This window comes from Balearica regulorum, chromosome 2 (genome assembly GCF_011004875.1).
Source record: "Balearica regulorum gibbericeps isolate bBalReg1 chromosome 2, bBalReg1.pri, whole genome shotgun sequence".
Classification (NCBI taxonomy): domain Eukaryota; kingdom Metazoa; phylum Chordata; class Aves; order Gruiformes; family Gruidae; genus Balearica; species Balearica regulorum.
Genome location: NC_046185.1, coordinates 61703814 through 61730178, shown reverse-complemented (window position 1 = coordinate 61730178; position 26365 = coordinate 61703814). Strand labels below are relative to the sequence as shown.

General features: G+C 38.5%; 1 protein-coding gene across 1 annotated transcript in view; it reads right to left on the bottom strand.

Annotated features, from left to right (window-relative positions):
- Positions 1 to 26077, bottom strand: part of DOK6 (docking protein 6) — a 254769-nt gene extending 228692 nt beyond the window's left edge. The window contains exon 1 of the mRNA XM_075744536.1: positions 25972 to 26077. Coding sequence (XP_075600651.1) covers positions 25972 to 26037 — 66 coding nt within the window. The 5' untranslated portion in view covers positions 26038 to 26077. The remainder of the gene's footprint in view (positions 1 to 25971) is intronic.
- Between the last annotated feature and the right edge of the window lie 288 nt (positions 26078 to 26365).

Sequence of the window (26365 nt, the reverse complement as noted above, 5' to 3'; positions counted from 1 at the left end):
TGAATGCAAACCAAGCTAAAAATAGGTGCTAAATTATTTTAATCTTGTTATTGACTAGAAACAAAACATCACAAAATGAAACCAATTTATATTATACAAATTGGTTTCTCTACCCTAAAAGATCAAAAGAAATGTCAGGGCATTTTTTTATAGGACTGGGAGGAGGAAAAGAGTTCAAGTAACACTTGAAGACGCATTTCATACAGCTGTGCATTTTAGAGAAAGGCAGGTGTTAAAAGATCCTGTGCAAACACAGCGTATAGGTTTTAAGATTTGGGTTAGATCCTCTTGAAAAACCTGAAGAACACTGGTTTAAACCCAAAAGAACATTAAGTCTTAATCCCATTGCATGCCTACGCTCACTCACCCTTGTTGAAAGCAGTATAGAGGACTGCCAGTTATTCAAAACAGACGACATACTGTGCGTGCTTAACAAATATGCCTGGCAGGTAAACACATCTTTACATTCAGCATCCAGCAGCACCCTCAGCACAGAACTCCCTGCCCGGTTCACAGCATGGGGCCACGAGGATAACGGGCGTTACCCCGGTGCAGTCTCATAGATACGCAGGAATACAAAAAGATGCACACAACAGCTTTATGACAGTGACGATGTATTAACAAACACACGGACAAAATGCTTCCCAAGAACTGGTCTTTTCTCCCCTGGACTGCTGAAACACCACACAAAAAAGGACAGCAGCACATATCCCATCTGACTGCCATTCTCCTTGGCTGACCTGCTAGTGCTCAGACAAAGCGTTCAACACATTCAATATATAGACACACATACAGTTTATTTACCGCATGACTTGTCACTGAGCTACACTGGTTACACATAACACACAAAACCACAATGTAAACTACTTTCTAGTGTAACAGTTTGCTCAAGTGGTCTTTGAATGCCTCTACTGTAAGACCTTTAAATGTCTGTCAGGAACTGAAAAGAAGGGATAGCCGATGACCCTCAAACCAGGGACACTTTCAGTTATCCCATGCAAAATTCTTCTTCGTGCAGCCCTGTGGCCACCAAATCACTTATACAAGAAGAACAACCTCTATTCCTTCCTGTACAGTTTCTGCAGAACCACCAATAGTGGTCTGGAATAATTCTACGTGGAGAGTCACCCTCATATTAGATCATATGTACAATGAAAGATACATTTCTCCTCTCAGTGCTTTGTTACCCATGTGCTTAGATACATATACACTGAAGTCAACTCAGCTCTCTTTCCATTTCAGCGTGTTTTAGACTGATATGTTGATATGAAAAGGACAGTGAAATAGTATATGAATCTAGAACTCAACATAAAATTGTCCTGCATAATTCATAAGCTTCAAGGAAAATACCCCCAAAAACTTGCATATAGTAGACACAGATTTCAGGAGGACTTCTAAGAATTAGAAGCATTGATAAGGTAAGAATGTGGCATGCCACTACTGCAAAGAGATTGTTCAAAGGCCTTTCAGACATAAAATGGTGAAGCATTTTATGTAAAAGCCAGGAAATGCTTGAGGACTCAATGATCCTCAAGTAAAAGCAAGAAAACATTGAATCCAAGAGTATAAGTGCATCACACCAATTAAGATACTTTAGACAGTTTTAAACCCATATACTTTGATTTCTCACAGCGTTATTTAGTAAGTTTTTAGGTTCAGTCTTCTGTGTGAAGATAACCACACGTTACCATTTCTGACAAATATTAAAGACTAAATGACGTAAGGAAGGAAAATCCCACATTACTAAAGCACTTCAGGCATTTAACCCCCACTAAATGAACACGACCGTCGTACTGGAATGGCCATTCACTGTGGTCATTCTGAAATACTGCATCATTCTAGATGATACATACATAAGATAAAAATGGCTTAAAGCTCTCAGACTGAAATCAGGGTCTTCCTTTTTTATTGGGATCTGACTCAAAGCCACCAGTATGTTCCGTCATTTCAGAGGTGATTTCTCTACAGAAGTCTTGAGAAAAACTGCAGAAATATGCATGGAGGAAGCTTCTGTCATAGTGCATACTATAACAATTTCAAATCAGTATGACACCTTGTTATTGCAGTGACTGACAATTCAGAAATGCTTTAGATAGGTGAAGTCCTCACTACGTGGCCTGTGTGTGGCCTCCTCAGCAGAGTTGCGGAGGCACATCTTAGAGAATTTTCACATCAATTAAATTCCATTCGGCAATTTGTCTAAAGTAATTTTGGTGAAATGAAATATATTTCTTTATTCCTGCTCCTCTCTCCTTTCTCTCATGATCTAGGTGTACAGCTATTATAGTAAGTAACTTGGCATTTTAGGCAAAAATATTTTACCTGAAACATCAGGCATGACTGGTTAGATATTCTTTCTAGTCAGACTCCATAATTCACACAGGTATTTCTTATTTTGTTTGCTTTTGCAACAAGAAATTATTATTTTTGTTTAACTCAATTACAACATTGAGTTGTCCTCAGTGGCAAACATTGTCCTTTAATTACTACAATTATTTAAACTTCAGTTAGAAAATAAATTATATCAGATAATTGAAAGAAGTATCTGTTCAATAAATCAGCTTTTCATTCGGGTATGAAAAGCCACAGACTTTACGGTAAAAAGATAAAAGTGCTTTACATTCACAAGTGTAAATCCATGTTCAGTTAGGCAAGAACCTTTCCAACAAGTGTTATCAATAAAGAGAAATATTCAGCTAATTCAACTTAAATTAAGATATCATGAAATCTGTCTAGCAAATTAATTTAAGAGGGAGGACTACAAAGATAAACAGACTTACCAGTGTTTCAACTTGTGTGTAAAATGCTCGATGTTTTGAGCAATTCTGCACTCATAAACGTTCTCAAAACTTACACAGGCTGGACTTTTAATGTTGTGTTCAGTCAACCTCCTGCTTGCTTTCTCATCAGTGTAGACTCATTGCATAAACACACAGTCAAAAAATTAAGTAATACATAGAGATTTTGCTAAGCAACCACATTAGCTTCAAGAGAGGACACAAAGTGAGGTATTCAATGAACAGCCACTGATTCTGAATTCCATAAATAAGAAATTTTACTCTTATTACATTTTTTTGCACTTATAAATAAAGATCTTGGCATTCTTTTGCTCTGCATGGGTTGTCTTCTCACTCTGGACTTAGCTTAGCATCAGTCCTCCTTGCTGGAAGCTCCTTATTCAGTTTTAGTCTAATACTGATGATTATTACTAAAAAGGCAGGCAGAAAAGTGACAGAAAGAAATGTAGCAGGAACTGAAATAAGAACACAGAACCTGAAAAAGATTACTCTCATTAATGATGGAGACCAGAATAACATAGCAGCAAATCAACCAATGCAATTTCCTGGGTGCCATCAAGGCCCCTATAGCTTTGAACAGAGAAACTAGTTACCAGAAAACTGGCCAAAGAAAGGAAACACATTTGAACTCTTAACACTGCTGAGAAAGCAGCTCATGAAAGTTTCTCAAGAACTGATAAGCTCTGGAGACCAACCGTCCTGTTGAGACTGCAAGAACTGATACACCCACGACACCAACTGCCTGTTAGAAGAACAAGGCTAGGGGCACACACAAACATCAACAACAGGTTGTACAACTTGAATCCCATCCAAGAAGGCAGTGGCTGATACATGCAGACAAAGACTACAGCATCATTTGCAGACCTGATGAGAGAAAGAGCCTCCCGAAGTTCTTCCTTAACACCTACCTAGAAGCCCCTGGCATGCCAGCACAGCCCTCTGCTTCTGGGTAGATAGCTACATTGGCTTCCCACCACTCCTCCTGCAAAGTAACTATAAGCAAACGTATCAGTGCACTGTGTGAGCAAATAAGTGAATATGTTGTGTGAATTTTTTCCCTTTTTAAAAATGGGGGTTGTTTCCCCTTTTACAGTCAGCGGGAAAAGGGGTAATGTAACCCACATTTTTAAAAAGGGAAAAAAGGAAGACCCAGGGAACTACAGGACAATCAAGTCTCACCTCCGTGCCTGGCAAGATCATGGAGCATCCTCCCGGAGACTATGCTCAGGCACATAGAAAATAAGGAGGCGATTGGTGACAGCCAACACAGCTTCACTGAGGGCAAATCATGCCTGACATATTTGGTGGCCTTCTGTGATGGGGTTACAGCATTTGTGGACAAGGAAAGAGCAACTGATGTCATCTACCCGGACTTGTGCAAAGTATTCGACACTGTCCTGCATGACATCCTTGTCTCTAAATTGGAGACGCATGGATTTGATGGATGGACCACTCAGTGGATAAGGAATTGGCTGGATGGTCTCACTCAGAGTTGCTGTCAAGGTCTCAATGTCCAAGCAGAGCAGAGACCAGTGATGAGTGGCATTCCTCAGGGGTCAGTACTGGGACTGGCACTGTTTAACATCTTTGTCGGCAACATGGACAGTGGGATCGAGTGCACCCTCAGTAAGGTTGCCGACAACACCAAGCTGTGTGGTGTGGTCAACACGTTGGAGGGAAGGGATCCCATCCAGAGGGACCTTGACAGGCTGGAGAGGTGGACCTGTGTGACCTCATGAAGTTCAACAAGGCCAAGTGCAAGGTCCTGCACATGGGTCGGGGCAATCCCAAGCACAACTACAGGCTGGGCGGGGAATGGATTGAAAGCAGCCCTGAGGAGAAGGACTTTGGGGTGTTGGTGGATGAAAAGCTCAACATGAGCCGGCAGTGTGCACTTACAGCCCAGAAAGACAACCGTGTCCTGGGCTGCATCAAAAGAGGAGTGACCAGCAGGTCAAGGGACGTGATTCTGCCCCTGTACTCTGCTCTGGTGAGACCCCACCTGGAGTACTGCGTCCAGCTCTGGGGCCCCCCAACATGAGAAGGACATGGAGCTGTTGGAGAGGAAGGCCACAGGCTGAGAGAGTTGGGGTTGTTCAGCCTGTTGAAGAGGAGGCTCCAGGGACACCTTATAGCAGCCTTCCAGTACCTGAAGGGGGCCTACAAGAAAGCTGGAGACGGACTGTTTACAAGGGCATGGAGTGATAGGACAAGGGGTAACAGCTTTAAGCTGAAGGAGGGTAGATTTACATTAGGTATTAGGAAAAAATTCTTCTGTATGAAGTTGATGAGGCACTGGAACAAGTTTCCCAGAGAAGTTGTGGATGTCCCATCCCTGGAAGGGTTCAAGATGAGGCTGGAGGGGGCTTTGGGCAACCTGGTGTAGTGGAGGGTGTCCCTGCCCATGGCAAGGGGGTTGGAAATAAGGCCTCTTCCAACCCAGGCCATTAAATAAAAATTAACATAAAGTAAAATAAAATAAAATAAAATAAAATAAAATAAAATAAAATAAAATAAAATAAAATAAAATAAAATAAAATAAAATAAAATAAAATAAAATAAAATAAAATAAAATAAAATAAAATAAAATAAAATAAAATAACAAAACAAAACAATTATCTGCTATTACTAATAATGCTTTGATTGACTCAGTAATAATAGCTTAATGAATAAAAGGTATCCTAAGCAATATCAGTTGTGATTTGTGTATGCTCTCAACTTGTTCTTCTACTAGGGAAAAGGGAGTTTACAACACTGAGAAAGAGCTAGTATGATGTCTGTTTGTGGACATGAAACCAAAGGAAGCATGATCTTAATCGGCTACATTTTTCCAGGTCTCCAGTAGAGAAGACATTAGCCAAAAGCAAAGCTTGAACAGTGTGCTGGCATTCATTGAACTCCAAGGAAAATGGTCATGCTGCCAAATGTAATTTTCCCAGCTGCCAGTAAGGCTTGGTTAGTCCAGAGCCCTGTGACCTTGGACAAAAATTAAACCCTTGCAGATACAAGGGTAGATACTTCCACCAGAGAAAAGGGTGAAGAACAGAGGTAAAATAAAAGGATATTATGTTGACAAAAGCTGCTTTTGTGGGGCAAACAAAAGCAGAAAAATAATTTTTCAGAGTTTTGATTACTCAAATTGAAATAAGCTGCTGACTCAACAGCACTGGCAGCAGATGCATAAGACAGAAAAAGGTTCAGAGAGTTTGAGAGAGTAAAACACAAAATGTAGCTGCTTATTTTCTATTATTCATCACAGATGGCTGTTAAATTGCCTTATTGTAGGTAGTAAAGGGCCAACCAAAACCTGAAACTAAAACATGAACCTATCTTCCCTGTCTTTCCCTTTTATATCTATCCCGGACACATATGATTAGCATCACTGAACTGGATGATCCCAGGCTTTCTTTATCTTCTTTGAAAACAAGAACTGGCATCGTGCATTTAGCAATGTTTTTAAATGTGACCAGTCAAGTGCCTGAAATTTCACAGTTCAGTTTTTTCCAGTCACAGTGATAATACATTATTAACCACTGCAGCTGCAAGAAAGTAAATTTAAAAGGCAGATCTAGCCAAAGATTTAAAATTTAAACCACTGTATTGCAACATACGCATACAGCTCATCTATTATCGCATTTGTATGTGAAATTATAGTAATATGCAATTAAACAGCCTTACAGTAAGAAATTAGATAGGACCTTCTGTCCTGCAGTAATACCCCAGACTACCCAGTACTGTGGGTTGAAACATCTGTTATAACAAGTGTAGCAATGCTAGAACTATAAGCTGCAATTTTAGCTAGAGAAGTTATTTCCTTTATTTCTCTTTTAGGAAGTGTTTGCCATATATTAAATTGACTGTTTCTAAAGTCTCCTTCATTTGCTTATCCTAAATGTTTACTTCTGTTTCACCACATCTCTTTTCTGCTTGTCCGGCACTGTCTCAAATCTCCCTCCAGAGCAGCAACAACATATTGTGAAAGAGAGTGAATCAAGCTAATAGCCATGCTCCCTGCATTTATGATGCATCAAAGAGTTGTAAGAGGAAAATGCAACTATGGAGACAAAGTGTTTCTTCATTTTAGCTTTTTTTCCTTTTATTTCCCTTCGTCTTTCTTTTTTGTTTTGGCTTCCTGGATTGCATGCCTTCATCCACAGAAAATTTGGGGGAATTTGCTTCAGGTAGTAGTAGTTCTATTTGCTTAACTCACATCAGATCTCTTCTCTAAAACTGAATATGATAGAAATGAACATTAGTTATCAATTATTCTGTTCACCTTCAACAAATGTCAGCAACAATAATGGAGAATATACTGGACAAGCACTCAAATATTTATAAGGAATTGAGGAATCAACTGGAATAGAGGCATGGATTTTTTTTTTTCCCCTAAATCTTATTTTTTTTATTCTTATACTCAGATTATACTGTTTAACTTATTGCTTTTTAAAGCAGGGAATTCTTCTTTTTAGTCCAAGGTATTTTGCTGTGAGCATATTCAAAATAAGTGTGTATGAGCGGACCCAGGACATGACTTAGTCAATCACACATGAGTGCAACACTTAAGTGCAATTAGTACCTGAATACCTACATTGGATGCATTATACATGTCCTTTCTTCCTAATTTATATGGAAAAAGAATAAAAAATTAGTAAGCTATGAACAGCCTCCTTCATCTGCAAACATCTTAACTACCTACTCAAATCACCCAAATGCCCTCTATCAAATGCAGCCATGACCAGAACACGTTAGTGGCTTGGTAGAGCCATCTACTGATTAAAGAGAAGAAAGGAATAACAGTAAATTATTTCTTTCACCATTGGTTTCAGGTGAGGCAAAAAGCAAATATATAAGGAGTATCTCATTACTGAAAAAACTAATTTTCAGTCTGAAATCTGTTAATTCCTAGTAAACCAAATGCAAGTTCTGGACAGCTGAAGCATAACAACAGACTGACTTGTAGACTAATACCTTGGTTCTTTCAAATCTCCAGAGTCATTTATTTAGACAAAATAGGTCTTGCAGCCAAAAGACTTTTTTTCATACTTATAAGACTGACAAAGGCTACAATATCACAAGACTTCAGGTAAAGCAAGAGGCATTCTAGTCTAGTGCATTTAGTACTTTCTGACTGATGCTTCAAGCTTTAATGAGTTTTCGGACTCTTGTAAGATTAGACTGTTTTATTTTGACATAGTAGTGCTCTATTAAAAAGACAAAATAATAGAATGATAATCAATTAATAATATGTATTATTCCAAAATTTTCATGCTTGTTGAAATACAAATTGCATATTTCAGAAGTTTGATTTGCTAGTAACACAAAATATTGGAAGTATTATATATCTTTTTTTTTTTTTTAATGGACTATTACTCAAAGCTAATACACGCTATGGGAAGATAAAAACAAATATTTTGTCTTTATTCTCAACATTTTAATTCTGTATCACTACTTAAAAATATAAGGGGAAGAAGGTCTCAAAGGAAAGAATTAGAATAGGAGAAAAAACATACACTTACATAACTTACTGAGGATAGGCTGAGAGAGTTGGGATTGTTCAGCCTGGAGAAAAGGCGGCTCTGGGGAGGTCTAATTGCGGCTCACCAGTACCTGCAGGGGCCTACAGGAAAGCTGGAGAGGGACTGTTTATCAGGGAGTGTAGTGACAGGACAAGGGGTAATGGGTTTAAGCTGAAGGAGGGTCGATTTAGATTAGATGTTAGGAAGAAATTCTTTACTGTGAGAGTGATGAGGCACTGGAACAGGTTGCCCAGAGAGGTTGTGGATGCCCCATCCCTGGAAATATTCAAGGCCGGGTTGGATGGGGCTTTGGGCAACCTGGTCTAGTGGAGGGTGTCCCTGCCCATGGCAGGGGGGTTGGAACTAGATGGTCTTTAAGGTCCCTTCCAACCCAAACCATTCTATGATTACCATTAAAAGTAAAGCACTATACAGTAGAGTCACCACATATGTGATTTACTTCATCAAGTTCATGCAATGACATGTGATTTTAAAATTATTGGTAGAATATTAAACAGAACTATAGCATAATATTGTGAACATGCACATCCAGATTAAATGGTTAAGAGATGCAAGAGTCAGTATTTCTACAACAGTGGTACCTAGGTCAAGCACATAGTTTGTTTTCCAGTTTGTCTTATTAAAAACTTATTGCTTCGTATTTTTTGTTTCACACTTCAGTGACATGAAAGGAAAAGGCAGAGAAAAGAGTTCATGATTTTGCTGTCACTACTACTTGACTGAAGACCCTTTCCTATGTTAACAGAGCAGATAGATAGATAGATTCATTTTGGTAACTGTTTCTTGGCAACAGGAAGGAAAGTATGTAACATTTGGTTTTCTTTCTCTTGTTTTTTAACCCCACAATGAAGCATACAGTTTGAGAGTTAGAGACCACAGACCTGTGGTACTGTAAATTATTTTGCCTTTTTTCCATAACTCTTCTTGGAAGTATCTGGCTGTTCAAATTTTAGAAAAAAACAATAGGATTTAGGTACATGTTGCTGCATCTATGGGTAAAAGAATAGCAGAGAATAGATTCTGAATCAGACTGCTTAAAGAAAAAAGCATTACCTATTCTGTGGAAAACCACATAAGTTTGCAAAATAGTCTGGCAAGAAGGTCATCCTTATGAGCTGGACTGTCAAACCTCTGAGTATTTTAAAAGGAGAGAGAAATTCAGCCATTCTTGACTTGGAGTGCATCTCTCGTGTGTGTAGATTATTTTTGTTTAACCATGACCTCGCTGATGTAAGTCTTGTTTTGTTCATCAGCCTTTCAAGGCCAGAACTACCCTACAGCATGGACTACTACAGAGGTTGCAGAGTCCTGAAGAAACTCAAACCATTTGTCTGTATTTAAAAAAGCTGTCCTGTTACATATCTAAAACACTATGCAATACAACTTTTAACATTTTACAGTGTTGTAGACCCATATGGAGTTACAACTTAATTGAATACTGTTTGAACCAAAATTGATCTAAGGGGCAGAGAAAATTTACAATCAAAGCAGACTATTAATTGAAATAGAAATGCCTATTATTTCTTTATTAATGTATGTTTAACATAGTTTCCATTTAAACTGTAGAGAAACTTAATATAATACTAATTACTATTAGTTTTCTCAGTACACTTGATGAACATGCCCCGTTTCTCATCTTCTGAGCATTAATAAATATTGTCTTAAAGCACTCTTCTAAGGTCCTTCAACTATCTGCTCTTCTATACACATTCAGTTACGTAGACTAATATACATTTTATGAACTGTGTGAGATGACATATATGGCTTACAGACTATACTTAAGATACAATTCAGTAACGAAATAGATTTAATCATGTGCAAGCACAAACTCTCTTCAAACACAGTCATGTATTTTTCAAACATGAAGACAAAAACTCATTTGGATTAGCAGTAGCATCTGCTTTTCACTCAGCTAATATCTTAGATTTCCCTCTGCTGCAAGCTATGCATCCAGTATACAAAAAGCATGTTAAGACACAGAAAACTGGTGCTTCCAGAGTGTTATGTTAAGTACAAAACACATTTCTGTTTATTTTTCCTTTTAGCTTTTGGGACATAAACAGCCATATAATGACTTGGTATTTTTATTGCTACTATATAAACTCAAATACAAATAACAATTATTTTAACTTATAGTTCAGAAATTAAACAGCAGGTTAGTAGCTTAAAAGGCTACCGTATTATACTGTAATAATACTGCATTAGATGTCAACATGAGGATATCTCAGTTCAAGAACTAAACTTTTTAACATTTAAATGCAATGGTCCTCCATTCATTTTGCAGACAGCAAAGCTTTTGTCATATTCAGAAACCTGAATGAAATAACAGATTAGTGAATAAATTTTGATATTAAGCGTAAATGTTAATACTAGGAAGGACTACTACTACATCTACTGATGTAGATAATCTTTGGCTGGTGGGCACAATTGGCCTTTCTTCTTTTATACGCTCAAGTCAATCTCAAATCTCCTGACGCAATGCAAATCTAATCGTTGTATCTGTCCTTCTCTAGGAAGAAAAAAAAAAATTGATATTTAATTCATGTAAATCAGTGAGGTGAACATCCAGGTATCACTTCAAGTATAGACTTATTGCAGTACTAGCTGCGTAACGTATAACCCAGATATCCTGTTCTTCTCCTCGAAGAAAGGCATTTCATTAGCCTGAAAGGGGAAATCTGACGATGCCACGTGTTGAAATACTTCATTGTCATTTGGTGCTATAGAAAAGTGTACTGTTTGTCCTCACACTCTTCGCGCAAGTGTGACTGTTTCTCTCTAGTTAACAAATTTTAGCTTGCATTAAACCTTATCAGTAAACACGGCAGTACTGCAAAATCAGCAATTAAGGCCTCAATAGCTTCCACCAATTAGGGCTGTCGTGTGCCAAGAGCTGCAGCAGAGACAGATTGTGTGCCGGGTTTATTAACTCATTCTTTTTGCAGCGGAACAGCCAAGTGCCTCTTCTCTGACCACATTAAAGTAGATATAGTTGTTTTACAGCGACATACACCTTGCCTTAAAAAACAAAACAAACCTCCCAGAAGGCTGTGAATTTTTCGTTTGGGAGCTCTCTCATCTATACCAAAGTGACTACCGTAAGTGAAGTGCAGCCTACGCGTTGCTATACCTGTTGCTATACAAACAGCCCTTCTTTTATTGGTTTCCGTTTTGAACCATCTGAGCCAAATCTTTTTTCCACCTCTGTACCGTCACCCCCTATCAGGGCCTTCCCTGATCCCAAGAAAACTGCAACGCAAGTGCTCTGATGGGGACTTTGTTCATATTGGTGACTGTTTCTTCATCAGTTTGGAGGAGAAGGGACCTGTTACAATCAAGCTTTAGAAATCCATTTGCATAGACACGATAGGCAGAAACGGATGATAAATTTAGATGGAGAGAAATCTTTTCAGTGAAAAAAATAACATGAGACTATGAAGGATAGCTTTAACATTTCAGATGTTAGAGTGTAAGCTCTTTCAGGCAGGGACCACGATGTTGTTAGGCATTTCTATTCTCCCCAGCACGTTCGACAATGATTAATTTGCACTGCAGCACTAGAAATCCTGAACAATTATACGCTGTGGTCTTCCCAAGTGCTGCATATCTTCAGCACCTTTTTTATTTAAATGCAGACAAAGAGGCAGGCCTATAAGAAACCACATTATGAAAGTCAGATTTCCTTCAGCAAGAGAATACACATTTAAGTCTCAATGTTATAAAATGTCATTCACTGCATCTGTCAGGATAATCAGAATGCAATATTAACAGCAATTCACATAAAGTGCATTTAATATGATCATTAATATTTCAGTCTGATTTTGAAACAGAAGAAAAAAGGGAGAAACCAAGATGCGTATGTAACAAAATTTATATTTCATGAACCTTAATTGCTGTAACTAGGGCACAGGGATTAAAGACCTATGCCTAAGGCATCTGGTCCTGAGGACAAAAATATTACACAAGAATTTCAATTTGTGCTTTCAGAAATTAAGTTTTTTAACCCTCCTGATTCTGAAGAAAAGCTGAAACATGAAATCTGAACAAAACCCATTTCCATGGGCTGCATTCCTAAAATTACTTATCTACCTAGAAAAAGAATTTTGCAAAGGAGGAATTGTTTTATTCATCTTAGTTTTTAATAGCATTTTCTGGAATTGATTGAACTTTATGAAACTGCTGCAACAAAGGATTGAATAAAACTTGATCAAAATTTTCACTGCTATGATGAGCCCTGTGGCTGGTGTGTAACATCTGCAAGCACGTACAGTTTCAGAGATATTTGCAGAATCACAGGCAGGTTTGGCCGTCTTTAGCAGAGGTCCTTCCTCTGTATTTCTATACAAATTCACTGCAAGCCTAACTTAATGAACACTAGCGATGATTAAAAATTAAGAATCTCTTGGTAATAACGTATTGCCAGTTGAGCTGCTTCTCTTTTCACTATTTCAGTCATAATCATCCTAAGAGCTATGCAGGCAGTTACACTTTGCTTTATAGCTCTTTAAAGCTGACTTCAAAGGGTAGCAAGTAGCATTCCCCATTTCAAATCCCCCGGTTTAATTCAGTTCATCTACTGTACATCCAGCTCAGCTGTGAGCATCAGCAAGAGCACAGCTGTGGCACTACTTTGGGTTATCTCAGGTCAATGAAAATCAGTATCATTTACAACTTTTTACATTTTCCTGGACTGAAAAGCCTGACATAACTGAGGGAGGCTGCATTTCTTCATACACTTTTCTACTGACAAGTGGATATTTGGCCCATTAGCTCAAGCTTTTTTAATTAGTACAAGTAAAACAATTAAGTATATTAAGAATTGTATCTGTTTGTTTAAATGAGAACAGGTATTTACTCTTTTAGTAATTTCCAGATTACAGATGGGAAAAGTGTTAATTTTGCTATCAGATGAACAATTCTTTATCTACAGGCTGGTCTAAGAAATGTTTCATGTAAGACAGAGATGGGGGAAAAAAAAAAAAAAAGGATTCTGAAGAATTAAACAAAAGGCATCACCTCACTACAGTTTTAAACTCATTTTTGTTCACATTGCAGTGGAGGAGAGATTCACCCAGAATATTTCGTTTTAGGAGAGATTACTATAAGCCACAGAATAACATTATACAGAAACACAGCAGAAACAACCGATTTGTTGTTCAGAGGAGAAAAAAAAATAAAAAAAGATCACACGCAAAAATTATTTTCTGACATAAAGAGTTCTGAAAAATATACCTCCAAAAACATTTTGAAATGTATTTAACCTCTGGGTTCTCTTAGGACATAAACCGCATTATGGTATGATCGTGTCAAAATAATGTGTCAAAATTGTATCAAAAATATTTTAACATCTATAAAATATACACATTTACTTTTCTGTTTTCTCCTTCAGTTCAAGAAATCCCAAAGCAATACATCTAAACATTGTAGGTATATTATCGTATAAAAACTGTTAGAGTAACACTTATCCTAAGTAAGTACAGCGTGAGGCCCACCAGTATAAATTTTTCTCTCATTGCCCATAAATCTCATCTAACTCTATTCTACGGCTTCTCCACAGATTCCTCCCTACGTCTCACTGCACGGCTTCAGTTTTCGAAGCACCTCAGACACCTAAATCGGATGGTTTAACCAATGTTCTCCACCGGTTGCTAAGCTGTTATTATCAGCTACAGCTCCCTTTCACAATTTGTAAGTATTGCCTTCTTCCCAAACGATTAGGAAGTGTTTGGAAACAGTCATGTCTAATGATCCTCTACAGGCATTCAGACCTAATTCTTCAAAATAACATGAACCTTCTGAAATGGTAAATATCCAGCAATATCCCGTTTGGCCTCTGGGTCCTGGGCAAGTCCTTTACCATGCAATAGCTTATATTCTAGAAATAGAGCCTTCGCATTAACATATCTACTCTACCTTTAAAAAACTGCAGTCTTCTGATTTACTAAGAACTCTGGGACCATAAAAATAATTCTAGTCCTGTTTTTCTGCAATGACATCAGAATAGAGCAGTCTGCTTCCTTTCTTTTGCTCCTTATTCCTTCAGCTATATTTTTAATATTTATATATTTAATACATCTCATGCCATTAAGAGGAATAACCATTGTCAGAGATTCTTTTCCAATAGGCCAAGTTAGATCTAATAAAAGGACCAATTACGTACACCATAAAGAGCTGATCTAGTTCATCTACGTTTTTACATTTACAACAAAAAGTAGGATATCTTCCTATTTTTAACATTTCCCTTTCTCTTATTCTTTAGGATGCGTCTACATTAGAATTTTCATGATTAAAAAACTCCTAAACCTCAGGATTATTGAATGATTGCAAAAATGTAACATGATGAAGGAACTGCGTTTCGTTAAACTTACTATTATCTAAGTGTGTTGACACCGCATAAGTTTAAGAGGACGTTCCACCAATATGCATCATAACAGCAAATGCTACCCAGTATCCTTTCAGTCTTTTGCTTTGAGCTATGACCTAGTGAAGAGAACACAAAATTTTTGGTGACTTCAAAAGGCTGCAGAAAAAGACTTTTATTTAATTAAAGGCAAACCAGTATCCTGATAATACTGGCTGCTACAATGCTGCTTCTGCAATTGCTCATGCTAGTATTACTATTCTGGACAAATCGTAATTTGATTAAGTACTTTTTATGGAATTCATACATTTTTCTTCAATAAATGCTTTTGTAGTTGCTTCTTTATTGCACACATTGCGTAGGTAGATTTCCTCAAGAGACAACGCATTTTGTCATCTCCAGACTCTGCAAATGGAGTCAACTGATTCATCCTACAACCTGCACAAAGTCCCACAGATCTACCTCTACGGGAGCATGCAAATATGTGCTCCCTATGCTGAGCTCTGAGATATTTATGGGTAAAATGCACAACGTAAGGCTAGGTATTAGTATTAGTAAGCAAAAAGCTTCCCATAAGCCTAAAGGGTAATGGTTTTTAAAATTGTTTTGTGGAAGAATATGTCTTTTTTAAAATTTGGAGACGAGAAAATTCCAGTGTCTTCTCTGAATCTGACCAGCAATGTGCTGCACTAGCAAAGGAAAAATATGTTGTAGGAACATCACTAATCTCCCCTTTAAATGAGGTTGCAGCATTGTGTGACATGCATTTGACAAATATGTCTCATTTCTGCATGTCTGCAGTCAGCAATTTACATCCACAATTGCAGATCAGTAACCCTAGAAGTTATAAACTGTCTCATAGACCACATTCAGCTCTTCTGCCATTTAAGACGTGAGTAATTGTACCTTTAGCATTTTCAATATCTACTTTTACAAGTGAAACCATTCAAGACCTTAGATTTTGTGCTACAAATAAGGAGTAAGAGACATAAGTCCTATCAAAGTTATCAGCTTCAGACTTCTTGCCTTCCTATCGGTGACACCTGTTTCTAAGATGAAAACTGATGAGCAATCATTTCTATCAGTAAGATCAGGGGGAGCAAAATATTTACTTTCTTACATATAAAAATTAAAATAACAGATACCTGAACAAATCCTGACTGTAAAAGAGAGACATCTATTTCATAGAAGAATTCAATGAAACTTGTTTTCCAACCAAAAACAATAGTCTTCATACAACATTAAAATAGGCAGGAGGGTTGGACCAGATGACCTCCAGAGGTCCCTTCCAACCTCAATCATTCTGTGGTTCTGTGACTCAAACTATTAAAAATAAATTCTGAATTATTCCCATATTTTCCATGTAGTGGTAGTACCTAATAACAGTTCTGACCATGAACAATGCTAGCCAACTTACATATCTAAAAGGAGAATTTATCAGGCATTTATAGTTGAAGCAGACAAAATAAAGAGGAGGTGGATTAAAAGAGATTATACTCATTTTACAGACAGAAAACTTAAGCTCAGAAAGCCTGTTTCCCATTTACATTAGCAGCATTCTTCACTATGCTGGCAGTATAAGGGGCCTTAATGCAGCTTTAAATTTAATTTATGTAGTGTACAGTGGGCTTAGTATAATTGAGAATAAGGCTGGAATGAATCAAAGTGCTCAAGATTACAAATTACATCTCTGAAAAAAACCCTGAATTTAACTCTTCTCATATACAGTCCAACATGTAAGAACAAAGATTTCCATCTTCTAGAAAGAGGTTATTTCATTAACAGTGCAAAAAGCTCCAAAAAACCTTACTGTAGTTTAAGAAACAAGGACTACAGGAAAAAAAAAAAAAAAATCAGTAAAATATCTTTTATTTTACTACCTGTCTTGTTACAACTATGGAGAATTAACCTTCTAGCTTTGTTGTTCTTTCACCTACATACATATATATAAACGCACAGAAATATTTTTCTCTTGAAAGGCAAAAAGCAGCATTACATTTCTCCACACACAAAAAAATTCTCTGTGTATTTGTATCTCTGTAAGCCTCAGTCTTTTTAGGATTATCAGTAACAGTACACATGGATGAAGTTCAAAAAATTGTAACTTTCAGAATAATAATACCAAGCACCAAATACTTCTTTGATACTCAGAAATCAAGAAATTTATTCTCAGATATGAAACTTAAGCCATCCCAGGTAAAGAGTCTCAATCTCTCTCAGACAGTAGGTGAACATCATGCAACTTAAAAGCAAAAATCACTAACATACAAGTGGGCAATATGACTGATGTAGTATTCGACCTTGCATAATCAATAGAGAAAATGACGTTCATTAAGAATGATACCATATGAGAAGCTGAGGACCTTCAGTGCCTGCTACAGAAGTCAGAGAGATCTGAACGTGTTTAGCAACTGAAAGGACCATGCACTGAACAGCTATAGCTTGCTTTTGTTGTGCCAAAAAATGTCAGTTCTTTTTCTGTTCTTGTATGCAAACTATACATCCTGCTGAAGTATTCATAGAAATAATTTAAAAGTACAGTTTCAATACGAAAAATAATTACCATTCAGAGAAAGTATTACTATTCTAACTGCATCAACAAAAAATACTTTCATCAGCAAAACAAATTAATTTGAAGGTACCTTATTATTATCATACTAATCTGGTGATTAATAATTTAGTATATCAACTGCAGTTAAAATGGAAGTTTTCTCCATTCTTAGTTAAGCCTCATATATTTGATTTTTTCACATTCTCTCATCACATTTGAGCTAGGTAATACATTTACTGCATCAGGTAAATACTTATCAAAGACTGCATTCTCTGTAAGTAGTCAGATAAATAAGAACAAAAAAATAAAAAGAATAAATATAAATTATATTTATCATAATAATGCCTAAGGGACAACCACAAATGTGGTCTCCTCTTTCTAGGACATGTGCAAAACAATGATTATGACTACTCCTTCAGAAAACTTTTTTATTATTATTTTGTATGACTTCACATATTCTTTTCTCTTTGCGGGAAAAATAAATGTTTGCATGAGAAAGGAGAATATACCAATTCACTCTGAGGGCAGAGGATGCCAGAGCAATAGTGTCTAAGAAAGTATTCCAGAGATTTTTAAAGTATCATGAGCTTCCTCCTCAAAAATGGCCCTAATTTAGTTCTACAGCAGTGAAAAACTTTTGATACTAAACTTTGCCATTAATTCTTTTTGCAATGAACAGGTAAGGGAAACACGCTGAACAGCCTTTCCTCCAGTAGGCAGATAGCGTGTAACTTTTTTTCCCCAGATCTAGTCAATGCTGTGTGTTTCTAATTCCTTACAGACACATTAACGAATACAACCTTTCCAAAGTTCAGTCCAGATAAGCTGGAGATGATGAAGGACAGTTTGGCAGCTGAACAACAGAGAGAAATAAGATCAATCTTTTATAAGATTTACACACTTTCATTAATTATCTTCCTAATTTATGTGCTTCTGAAGTGAACAGTAATTCCTCTGAGGCTCCATTTGCATGGTCTTGTAACCTCTCAGTATGATGGCAATGACACGTTTCACACACTACAATTGTTAAAAAGCTGCAAAATTATTTTGCAGTGGAGTTCACAGAAAGGAAGTATATTCCATCAGTACCTTACAGACTGCATCATTTTTCTTAATTTCTAAGTAGAATTCAGTATTAACATTCATCTTCAAAACTCTTCACAGCTTTAGTCTCAGCTTTCTGAACAAGACTCTGCCTGTCCTAATCAAAAAGAGTACTCCTGGAGTCAGCAGATCCAATTCTCAAACCAGCTGAAAATCTCACTATTTGGAAATCTCTTGACTTCTACCAGGTTTTCGGTTCTAGTGGTTTGCCAGCTGCTCATGCAAATTTTCTTCTCAGACATGATGCATGGGTACATATTCTGAATAGTAAAAAAATAAAATAATATAAAGCATTTATGTGACACAAAAATGTTAAGATACAGCAACCCTACTCTCCTTCAACTCTTCTTTGTAAGTTTGCGATTTTGTCCTACTGTATACAAACTTCCTCCACAAGATTAAAAGATTGCCTTTTTTTAACTTTGGTGACCTTACCAAAGAAATTTCACAGTATTTAGAAATGAACTATGTATTTTATCTGGAAAAAGTTTTCAACAAAATGATGATTAATTACAATAATACATCAGTATCTTTTTGATTCTTAGAGCTGCATTTCAACTTGAAGAGATTAAAAACATAAAATGCAGCACAACTTTTACAATTATTATTTTAAATATAACAGATCTGAATGGCTACAGTATACAGTAAAGTACCCACATTTTGGTTCAGTAACACATTATTAATTTAAAGAACAGTGAGGGATATAAATCAACATCCATACATATTAAAAAATTTTCACCTTCAGCAAAGAGAATATTTTACATTGCTTACTATGGCTGCATACAAGTATATTAATGCTATCATGACATCTGTGAAAAGCTGTTCAACCTGCAGATCTTTTACACAAGCTAAAATAAAAGACAAACTTTCCAGGGTAATGTTGACCCAAACCCCTTTATTTGTCTTTAAAAAAAAGAAGAGAGCATTTCATAGCATGCTTTTTTAGAAACTTCTTATTAGTACCTATCTAAAATGTGTTCTCTATACATAGTCATAAATATAAATGTATAACTAACAACTGATTCACATATAGTGTTGCCTGAATATGTTGTTGCCAGGCAACCGCTATAAAGCATTTTGCACTGCTTGCAAAAATCTGAATGAATGATTCAAGGCAAGATTATTTCAAAAAAACTAGGAAAACTCACTACTGGAATGACATGAATAATTTTTTGTGTATTTCAAGGATTCGTAGAGAATGTTCCTTCCATAATTACCAATTTGAGAAAGGACAACTCCTTTGAGTAGGATTTGAAGGGCATTTTACAAGAAGGAAATTCATGTTCCATGCATGCAGCTAATGTTACCGCCAGGACTCTGAACCAAAGCCACCAAACTTAATGGGTTCCTTTAAATTGAGTCAGGGTCTTTTCATCAGGTCTTTAACATCCATTGTAGGACAAAAATGACAGACTCCTAAACAAAAACCAGAAGGCCACAACCTCACAGGAGATACAAATAATCTCTCAATAACATTTTACCATCTCACGATATGCAAGTGAAAGAGGTCAAGTCTACAAACACTTCTTTATGAAATCATCATACAGCTAAAATATAATCTCACTGAGGCTAATGATATTACACACAAGAGTAAAAATAGAAGCATCTATAATCCACTGATAACATGGAAGTGATATGCTATCTGCAAAAGAGAAACCATTTGTCCCTTTAAATAAGTGCCATCCATTACAAAATTAACAGACCTTTGGCTGTCAGACCTCTTGAGAATTAAGAAGTGCAAAAGCACACCAAGAAAAACAACTGGTAAGCACAGCAACTCTGAGTGCTTAACACAAGCCTGACTCACAAGTTTCTTTAAACACAAACATTCACATAAAAAAATTGCTGGACTTTTTGTCCTTGTTTACAATGGCTGTGAGGTATTTCTTTCCATTTCCTGCACAATATGCTTAATCAATAAGAACTGGTCAAAAGCTCAAAATGATTGTTATTTCCATAATGACCAAATTGGAAATCCATATATTTTCCATTTAATTCTGCAAACACATTCATGTAACTGTAGCAAGAAAAAGTACTGAAAGCAGTAATTATTGGTATTTTAAATTATACTTTCAGTATTAAGTAGTAAACGTGACTAGCTTCTTTAATGGATTACAGTGAAATCCTTTTAATTCCATATCTCAGGTTGTCTTGAAGTGGCGTGAAAAAAGGAACTCCTTCACATGGAAGAAATCTGGCATCCAAATCCTGTCACTCTTGAGTTTTATTAAAATTAAAATAAATTCATTATAAATAGGAATTCAGTTTTTAAAGTTTCATTTGAATTATTTTCATGCTCTGAGATGTAATTCATAGTTGAGGTCATCCGTCAGGATGCAGTTATAAATGCTAGTCTCAGCACTTTCAAACAGACTGAGGAGATTTGCCATCGATAATAATATAAAATAATCTATGGAAAGGATATCCATTCCAGGCTGCACTATTTGCCTGGGCTTTTTCATTTGTTTGTTTCTTACAACATGCTATGACAACTCAAAGAAATAGAAGAACCTTTACTCTGCCCTCCATATTCATCATGACCCACTTGCAAAGCCGCTGCCATCAATCCATGTAATCTCAAACTCAGGACATTTTGCAGATCCCTTCACTTTCTTCACCCTGAATATATACACAATATCAATTAAACGTTAGGATTTTGTCAGACACGTACTGCACTGTTTCAAGAGGAACCAAGCTGCAATCAGAGGCTCGTATTCATAGCATTGTTAGTGCTGATTGATTGAAGACGGGGTTAACAGCAGAAGGAGAAACACTATGTTCATTTCCAGAAAAGCTACCTGTAATGATCTAAAAGTGTGGTTAAAAATAGGGTTTTTTACATGGTGAAACTTTTCATTTGGTGACTAAGAGCAACTTGTTATTTATTACTCAATCAAGACTGACTGGCAGATACAATTTTCTCTTTGGATAGTGATATTAGAGCATAAGCTGAACCACTCAGGAAATAATTCTACTCAGTATGTGGAAACACATAAAAACCAGTATTTATTCACCAACTGAGTGAAAATTTCCGTTAGATAGGATTCTTTTGTTCTGCAGCCAAGGCATGCCAAAAAAAAAAAAACCCCAAAAAACCAAACCAAAAACAAACAAACAAAAAGATTATGACTTTGAAGGTTGATACGGGTCAAAACAAGACTACCGAAGTGACACAATGCTCGTTTTTAATTAGACTTCCCAATGTGACATCAAATTGTTTTTCTTCTAAGAAACAGCACTTCAACAAGGCATGAAATCCTCACAGCTTAGTTTATTAGGAGGCAACAAAGGGATTCAATCTGCTACAAGAAAGTTTCAGCCTATGAGCACAGCCAGCGCAGTATAAAATTGTGTCATATGAATTTTAATGCAACACAAGTATGAAAGATTCTGAAAGAACAAAGGCAGCACAGTCCTGTTCCACACTACACAAATGACCTATTCTGATCTGAACAGCACACCACATTACAATCAAATTTATTTCAAAGGAGGGTCACACAGGTCAAATGTAATGGCTGCAAGAATGAGGTATTTCCTTTATGTAGTATTAGAAAAAAGCAAAATATCAAACGGCACAGGAATGCCAGAGCACTGAAAAGAAAGGCGTATTTAGGCTGCAGGGAAACAGATTTTAAAAAGATGTTTTAATTACAGTTATTCTCATAGAGTATAGCTTCCAAGTTTCAAAGTTACTTGTGACACATCGATGAAGATGTCATGTATACGTGTGAGATTGTCTACTACATAGGCTTTAAAAATATATTTAAAATTTCAAGGCACCATCAAGTGTTTTATATACAGCTCATGCTTAACAACGGTAAGGAGACAGGCTAAGTGGTCTAACTGGCTGGAGGTCTCTTCATGGCCTGACACCTCCATGGCACAAACCATGATATTCCCAATGGAAGCAGAGGTCAGATTCCAACAACAGAGAGGCTGGTGAAGGTCCTCATCTGGCAAGCTGACTATCCAACCCCACATCGAAAGACGCTACTTCTAACAACATAAAGATATCAGAACAATGCAGTCTACTTGAAAATAGTGGACTGTCACAAAATACACAGAAGTCCATTAAGATGTAAATCCAACGGCAGATGAGCACTTGATGATTACGGTTAAAAGAAGGCAAAAAGTCTCGATGATAAGGTATCAGTAAACAAAAAGTAAGGGCAAATTCTCACAGTATTTCTTGGCATGTATTCCCATCTTTGACTTCAGATAACCTTTCTGACCAGAATCACTTACTGATAGCAAAATAGCTCCGAGTCCTGACCGCTTGGTTCAGAATGGACATTTGGCTGTTCTTCATGACTGGAGACAGCACTCATGCATACTACGAATCTAATTGGCATGGATGTGGGGAGTAGGTAGCCAGGGTACCAAGTACTTAGAGCAAGGTATAGCCATAGTAAGTCAGAGGTAAACATGTGATACTTTGTAAAAAACATTCATAGAGTTTCTGTTTTACAAAGTACGAAATCAATAAAAAGTGGCAATCAGAAGACTTATTACTTGGGTTTTTGAAAACAAAATTCTTGGAAAACTAAGTTCTACAGGAAAGTTCATCCCAAGTAAAGGTTGCTGCTGGGTTTTTTTTTTGTTTGGTTTTGGTTTGGTTGGTTTGTTTTGTTTTTTTTAATAAAATGAAATAACGCTAGCTGATTTTGCTCTATGGTATTATGTCACTCAGTTTTACCTGAAACTTCATAGGTTGCATTATATTGAAGTATCTCCCATGCAATTCCCAGCCAGGGCTCCCTCAGTCACAAAACAAGACAGAATAAAAGCTGCACTGGAAGAATTTCCATAACGAGTTGGCTACCGGCCTAAAGGTTAGAATTAGTTTTATTGCCCAAGTCTAGCACTAAAATTGGTATTAGTCACCTCAGCTCTCCAAGTTCTAATCAATCTACTTTTCAGGAGACACTGAAATATGCAAAAGATGTAGGCTATTATGACCAAACAAAAGAAAATAAAATCAGTAACTTCCCCTGTATAAGAATGAACTGTAACCAGCAAGAGATACAATTCTATTTACATATTTCAAAATGATCTTAGCCTTAGTTTCCAGAACCCCTAGCTCTCTTCCCTTCTTTCAATATTTTTGGGAGGTTAAAAATATTCGTTAACAGACATTTATATCCACGAAAACTGATGTATTCAACTACATTATGACAGCCTAGTGTAATTCATTAAGGTTTGGACTTGGAGATAGACATAAGGGAAAAAAACACAAACCTTTAATGTTTCACTTACTTGGTGAATAAAAATTGCATTAATTTAGAAATTCAGTCACAAGAATCCAGTTAACTATGGATATATACACACATATTCATACCTTTCAACTGTCACACTCATTTGAATTTTGATGCTATTTTCTATAAAATATAATCCATTTTACATTGTACTTAATAGATTTATTCAGATGTGCATACCCATATGTCATATTTAAGCTTATACTACCACCTGCCTGAGGCTGTGTACTCCAAATTGTCACCCCCATACAACTCTTCAGTAGGAGAAAATCCTCCATAGACACTGTATGAACAGTTTCACTTCTGCTTAGTGTAGAAGTATGATAATCATTCCAACGATGAATAATAACCACTCAAAAAAAATGCAGTTATAAATCCCCAGCCAAAAAATCAGATTAATGTCTTCAAAACAAAATATTCAAGCTACTTAAGATATGCTGCAATGAAATATGACTGTTCATAATTTCATTTTCACAAGTCAGCAAGTATCATCCAAGATTACTGTAATATAAACACAACATTTGTTGCATATATGCTATACACATAGTTATACAAAAGTATTTGCACATACAGAGATACATATATACATAATTTCACACTTAAAGGACTCTGAGATACTTTCAAATACAGATTCGCAAATCATACAGATTAACTCTGCCTCCAACTACCAACATCAAGGTGATGTGATACCATCATGTCACTGCTTTGTATTGGGCCCATCTAATCACACTGCTGAGCTGGGGAAAAAAAGGATGAGCAAAGGTTAAGCAGAGGACTGCCAGAAACAAACTAAGGCTTAGAAATTGCTTCCTCTGATGATAGACTAATGCTTGACTGATGCATGGAGCGACTTGGGTTGCAGAATCATTAATAAGAGCATCCATTCTCTTTGGATTTACACCATCTCTCAAACATTTGGAGTTGGCACTATTAAGGACCAAACTCTCTGCGCTCTTTTGGAATTAACAGCTCTGCCAAAGCAGCAAATTGCTCCAAAGGTCAATTTGTGATTAGTCTCCCACCATCCTGCAAACTGTGTCTGGAAGCAAAGCACAGCATCTGGGGGAAAGGAGAAGGGGGGGAGGAGGAGGAGATAAATATTAGCACTGTGATAAGCTCACAGAGCACAACTTGGAGGAGGGCAGATTTCACGCGGCCCCTGCTTTGTTAGGTTTTGGGGAAGCAGGGAGAGGCAGCCCACCTTCCTGGAGAGGAGAAAGTAGGGACTCTCCACTTTCCTGCACACTCAGAGAAAAAAAACAAGGGTGAACCCAAAGAAGAACACCAGCGCTCCTCCCAGCCCCAGACAGGTTTAGTCTCAAGCCCAGAGGGACCCTGAGCTTTTGGGATTACTGGCAACATCAGTAGCTGCGCAAGCCAGCAGAGGCCTTGGGGCTTCCAGCTCCCCTGAGCCTTCTCGTTCTCACACACACAAAGGGTAGGAGAAAGCCCGAACTGATGAGTCCCCGGAGCGTCTGAAGTTTAGGAAATCCTGGCCCCTGCATGCACTCTGCTCCAACTTTACTGTCTTTTCAAGCCTTGCTGTACCCCATCAGGGAAAGTGCCCATGGCCAATCTGATAACACGGTGTTATCTTCGTTCTCCCTTAGCATCCCAGTGCATATTGAGGCTGGCCACCCTCGGCTAAGAGGCCGTGCCCAGTTTTAATCACAGTCAGCCTCTGCATCTGCCTTCCTGTCCATGCGACTGTCACCTCCCTTCCGTCCCCGCCAGCCCCCGGCCCGCTGCAGGCTCTCCTCCCTCAGCCCCCCCTGCCCCCGGGCACCAGCCGCCCCGCTTCTCTCAGTTACTAGCAGGCTGCTCCGGTACCAGCCTCCAGTATTGTCAGACCTTGCCCTGCTTGAAGACATCCCTTTCCCAAAACGGGAGAGGGAGAGAGGGAGAATCTGCGCACAAAGTTTTTCCAGACCCTGCCTGCGCCTTTCTCCCCCCACCCAAGCCCCTGCCGGAGGCATCAAGGCGAGGGGCAGGCGGGGGGAGGGACGCCCAAAGGGGGGTGCCTGCCCCGGCCTGGGCTGTGGGACTCGGGGAGGACGGAAGGATGGGGCGAAGCTTTCCGCGGACTGTGATCCGGGAAGGCGCTCGCTGAGAAAGAAGAGAGGAGCGGCGCCTTCCCGGAGAGGGGAGAAACCGGCTCTCCCCGAGGTGCAATGGCAGCGCATCCCCACCGACCCCTATGGAGAGGGAGCAAAGTCCGAGCAGCGACGGCAGCAGCAGCAGCAGGTCGCGGCGCCCCGCGCTGGCGGCCCCGGCCCGGGGCACCACCGCCCCCCAGGCCGGCGAGGCGGCCGCCAGCGCCTCGCCCCCTCCCCAGGCAGGGCCAGCGAACGGAGAGATCACTCACCCCCAGCTTCCTGCTGCGGATTTTCACGTAGCCCTGCTTGACTATATCGTTAAAGTTGGAGGCCATGGCCAGTGCTGCCTGCTTCCTCGCCTCCGCTCCCGGAGTCCTCCTCCTCCTCCTCCTCCTCTGCCACCGCCTCCTCCTCCTCCTCCTCCTCCTCCCCCGGGCCCTCCCGGGTGCCGCCGGCCGCCGGCTCCCGAGGCGCCTCTGGCATCCAGGCAGCGGCAGGCGCCGCGCTCCGCTCCGCCCGCTCCGCGCTCCTCCCGCGGACGCCGCTCGCCTCGCCTCGCCGCGTCGGGTGGCGGCCACCCGCTCCGCTCTGCCGCCGGCCCCGCTCCGCTCCGCTCCCCACCGCTCCGCCCGGCGGCAGCTCCGCGGCTGCCCGCGCCTACGG